This window comes from Saccostrea cucullata, unplaced genomic scaffold (genome assembly GCF_032062105.1).
Source record: "Saccostrea cucullata isolate Sc308-1 unplaced genomic scaffold, CSIRO_AGI_Scuc_v1 ctg6732, whole genome shotgun sequence".
Lineage (NCBI taxonomy): Eukaryota > Metazoa > Mollusca > Bivalvia > Ostreida > Ostreidae > Saccostrea > Saccostrea cuccullata.
Window position 1 is genome coordinate 7975 of NW_026928633.1, and position 4112 is coordinate 12086.

At 34.5% G+C, this 4112-nt stretch overlaps 1 protein-coding gene across 1 annotated transcript; it reads left to right on the plus strand.

Annotated features, from left to right (window-relative positions):
- The first annotated feature begins 550 nt into the window (after window positions 1-550).
- LOC134278234 (uncharacterized) lies at window positions 551-1624 on the plus strand. The gene is made up of 2 exons (XM_062760551.1): window positions 551-792; window positions 1018-1624. The coding sequence occupies exons 1-2, from the start codon at window positions 551-553 to the stop codon at window positions 1622-1624; spliced, it is 849 nt and encodes a 282-aa protein (XP_062616535.1).
- The last annotated feature ends 2488 nt before the right edge of the window (window positions 1625-4112 follow it).

Sequence of the window (4112 nt, forward strand, 5' to 3'; positions counted from 1 at the left end):
GGTCAGTTTTTGGACTTCTAAAAACTTTGTTATCGGAGATGTGTACATGTCGACAGTCAGGCTAGAAAATCACTGAAGTGAAGCAATCGTACAAAGCTATATATAGCAGGTACAGGTGACTAAAAATTTTCAATTAAATATGGCGGAATCGAAGAAATATGGCGGACAAAGGCGTACAGGAATGTAGTAAGTCGTACAAAGATGAAAAATGATGGCTTTTTAAGAGTTCATGTCAGCTTTAATTTTGTTGTTTGCAATTTTACACCGGAAGTCTGTCATTTGTATCCATGCGAGGAGGTGAGTGGTCTTGTAGTGGGCCACTCATCCTATATATGCCGTGTACTTTACCTGCTTTGATGAAGAGACCGGAGACTGTCCATCAATAGACGCAAGATAAACTGACTCAGCTGATGTTCTCATCCATACGAGTACTTATACTCACCGCACCGGGAGATCGGCACATGAACTCCTTAATTTATTAAAAAAAATATGTGAAGTGTAATTTATCACCTTAAGTTTTATTTATGGGAAAGATATTGAATTATCTAGCATGGACGACATGGAGACTCTCGCAAGGGAAAAGAACGACGAGTATGCCTCTATAATATACCCCAACACAGTCATAAAAGGTGTGGGGATTGTTACGGGATTTTCAGGAAATATACTGGTGTTTTCACTCTACACTTTCTGGATTCAGAACAACGAAGATTCCCGTTACTTCATACCATTTCTAGCAATGGTGGATGCGCTTGGAAGCTTGACGCAAGGAACTTTTTATCTCTTAGCTGACGAGTATGCATTCATTTTTCCAAATGATATAGTATGCCGATCTCTGTATTTTGTATTCACAACTTTGTCTGGAATATCTGCCCATTGCCTTTTAGTAATAGCTTTGCAACGTTATTTTTTGATATGTGAACCATTTGGTTGGCAATTCTCACTCACTACCAAGCGCTTAACTATAGTGTTAATTACACTAGTGTCCTGTGTTTGTGCTTTTCCATTGATCTTCTACAGTGGAGTGAAAGAAGAAGAATTGTCTTTTAGAGGACAGAACTTTACAGGTTTCGTATGTAGAATGGTCATGGAAATTTCATCTTCTACAACCATATACGTCGGTTTTCTATTTCTTCTAACTCTAGGCAACGTCATTGCTACAGCAATTCTTTATGTTCCAGTTTGCAAGACCGTGTATCGGGCGATTAAGTCAATGAAAAAAAGAAAAAAGACACAAAACGGTTCCATTAACATGAGGCAGCAGTCTGAGTCCATTCAGGAAACAATGCTTCACAATGACGATCGCCTTTCTAAAGCCAATGGTCTGAGCAAAAACAAAACGCCTACGAGCACCAATGGCAATAGCGCCTCGACCCGAATCAGCCTTATGTTCCTCACTGTGATAGCAGTGTATATTATTTCTTATATACCAGGTTTTATAGTAGTTATTATTAATCACACCCATAAAAACTTTGATCCACTACAACTTTCAGATGCTGGACTGAATACTTGGAGATTCTTTAACACCATCTTCTTCTTTAATCATGTCTGTAACCCATTTATTTACTGGTACTATGACAAAAAAATCAGAAGGGCTTTGGCTAATCTTTGTGGCAAAAAGAACTAGAATATTAACTCGTTTAATAGACCCTCCGTTTTCCCTCATGTAGGGCAGCACCAGATCAGTTAAAAAAATTATACAGTTTTTAACTTAAATTGAGGGAGAGACCTGTTCTTGCAGATTTCCTATGCTACAGCACGAGCTTGCGAGTGCATTTGAACAGCCAACAAGTACCGGTATATTGTATAATATATTATTACTCATCAAATATTATAGTTTGAACAAAATGTCTATTGTAGTATTTGTATAATTTGCTTTAAAGTGCTAAAAATTGGCATTTTCCTATATAATCCTATAGTAAATGTACCTGTATTTTGAGACGGTCCCTCAAAAATACCTGGACGGTAGATTTCCCCCAAACTTTGCATGTACACTGAAGTTAATGTAAGTTATATATGTAATAAAAATGAGGAGTTTCGTTATTGTAGTTTTCACACAATAAAACTATAGTCGACCCCCTTAATAGGTCTACTACGTACTAAATTTTAATAAATAATTTCATTTTGTGTGAAAAATAAACACATCTTACCTAGATGCCACTTCATGTCGTTAATTTAGCTTTGAGAATTCAAACGACCAGACGACTTTTTTTAGACGGGGTCACGTGACCCCGTCTATTAGTTTACTGTCGGAGGCCTCAAAACGGAAGCCGTGGGGATAACACATGAATTAAATCTACGCTATATGAAAGAGTGCAGAAATTGTTTTGATCAAAATATAAACATTCTGTATCAAATTGAAGAAAGTGATAAGAAGTTTTTTTCTAACTCAAATTTATGAAGCATTTTTGAAAATTTAAAACGGAAAATCACACTAGTAAACAAAGTACATTCCTGCGTAGTATTACGACTGCGTACGCATCACCCATTGTTTACTTCCTGAAAAATATTAATTCGGACCCGGTGAAATTCGGACAGTTCAAAAAGGTTTCTAGGCTTAGCAATTATTGAAATTTCCACTTCAAATTAAATGAAAAACGTAAATTTATATTATTCACAGGTTTGTTTTTAGTATGTAAAAAAAAATTAAAGTGTTATCAATACTTATAAAACAATCGCATTTGTGAAATCCAGCATGAAGATTATTTTGACCCCGTCTTTCAGTACTGTCTCAGTACTTTGATTGTTTACAACGGGGCGTTCGATATTGAACGCTCGTATTCGGAATGTTTCGGACATACTCGTATACGTAATACAAAGTCAGCGTTCAATAAAACGTAATATTTGACTGTCAACACCAGCTACGATAAACTTCATGGTAGAATTATCGGTCAATATTTATGCTAATAATAATTTTGTATACTAGTATATATATTATTATATCCCCGCTTAAAAGCGTGGAGGGTATAGGCCTATAGTGATCATGATGTCTGTCCGTTACGCTTTGGGGTACCTATCTCTTATCCTCACTCCTCTCATAACACTGAATGAAATTTAATGATACTTTCAAAGATTCTTTGTTACATTGTGCCATTGTAACCTCCTATTTACTTTTTGATCGGAAACGTTTTACGGGTTTCTACGAAAGCCCAGAAGGCTCATTCGAGATTCAAGTTTCGAAATGCGAGATTCAAAATTCGAGATTCGAAATTCGAGTTTCGAGATTCAAGATCCAGATTAACCAATCAAAAGGCTCGTTCGATATTCGAGGTTCGAAATTCGAGATTCGAAATTCGAGTTTCGAGATTCAAAATCCAGATTAACCAATCAAATGCGGGTTCAACATTGATTACTCCCCTTTATTATGTTTAATCTATCAATAAATCGTTTAATATATTTATAACAAATGAGTCATTTGAATAAATTACAATACAAGAAAGAGTGTTATATATATTAGAAGGAAAGTTAAATAATCATTTGATTTTTGATCAGCAAGATATACTTCAATTTATATTATGACTTCTTAAATATTAAATGGAATACATAATCAGGAATATATATATTTTTGCATTGTCTGCTATATATAAAGGATTGTTGACATAATAATAAAGTTATAAATAGTGACTAAAGATTAACAAAATCCTTGTAGCCTTGATAAATAAAAACCGAGTATATTTTAGTCTTTGACCATAACGCTATGGTCAGAGACTAAAATATAAAACCATAACGCTATAGTTCTGCAGCTAATTTAGACTAATCTACTGTTTGATATCAGAAAAATGAATGCTGCATTTATTCTAATTCATATTTGCAATCTGTATTGTATATATAATTGTTAATTAGTTCAAGAAATCAAAGCCTTAGATGAAGATAAGTAATTGAAAACTTTATTTTAATGTATTCCCTCTATTAGGAAAACGAGCGCGGTTTTTATTTATCAAGGCTACCTTGCCTTTCAAATTTTTTAAGTAACATTTTCAGTGTCGGGAAAAATTGGCAGGTGTTGCCGGTAGGGGTGGGGATTTTGTTAATCTTTAGACACTATTTATAACTGTATTATTATGTCAGCAACCCTTTATATACAGCAGACAATGCAAAAATATATATATATTCCT

Coding starts and splice junctions, on each gene's coding strand:
- LOC134278234 (XM_062760551.1), top strand. CDS start 551: ATGGACGACATGGAGACTCTCGCAAGGGAAAAGAACGACGAGTATGCC. Junction 793..1,017: donor TTTTATCTCTTAGCTGACGA/GTATGCATTCAT, acceptor GATCTTCTACAG/TGGAGTGAAAGAAGAAGAAT.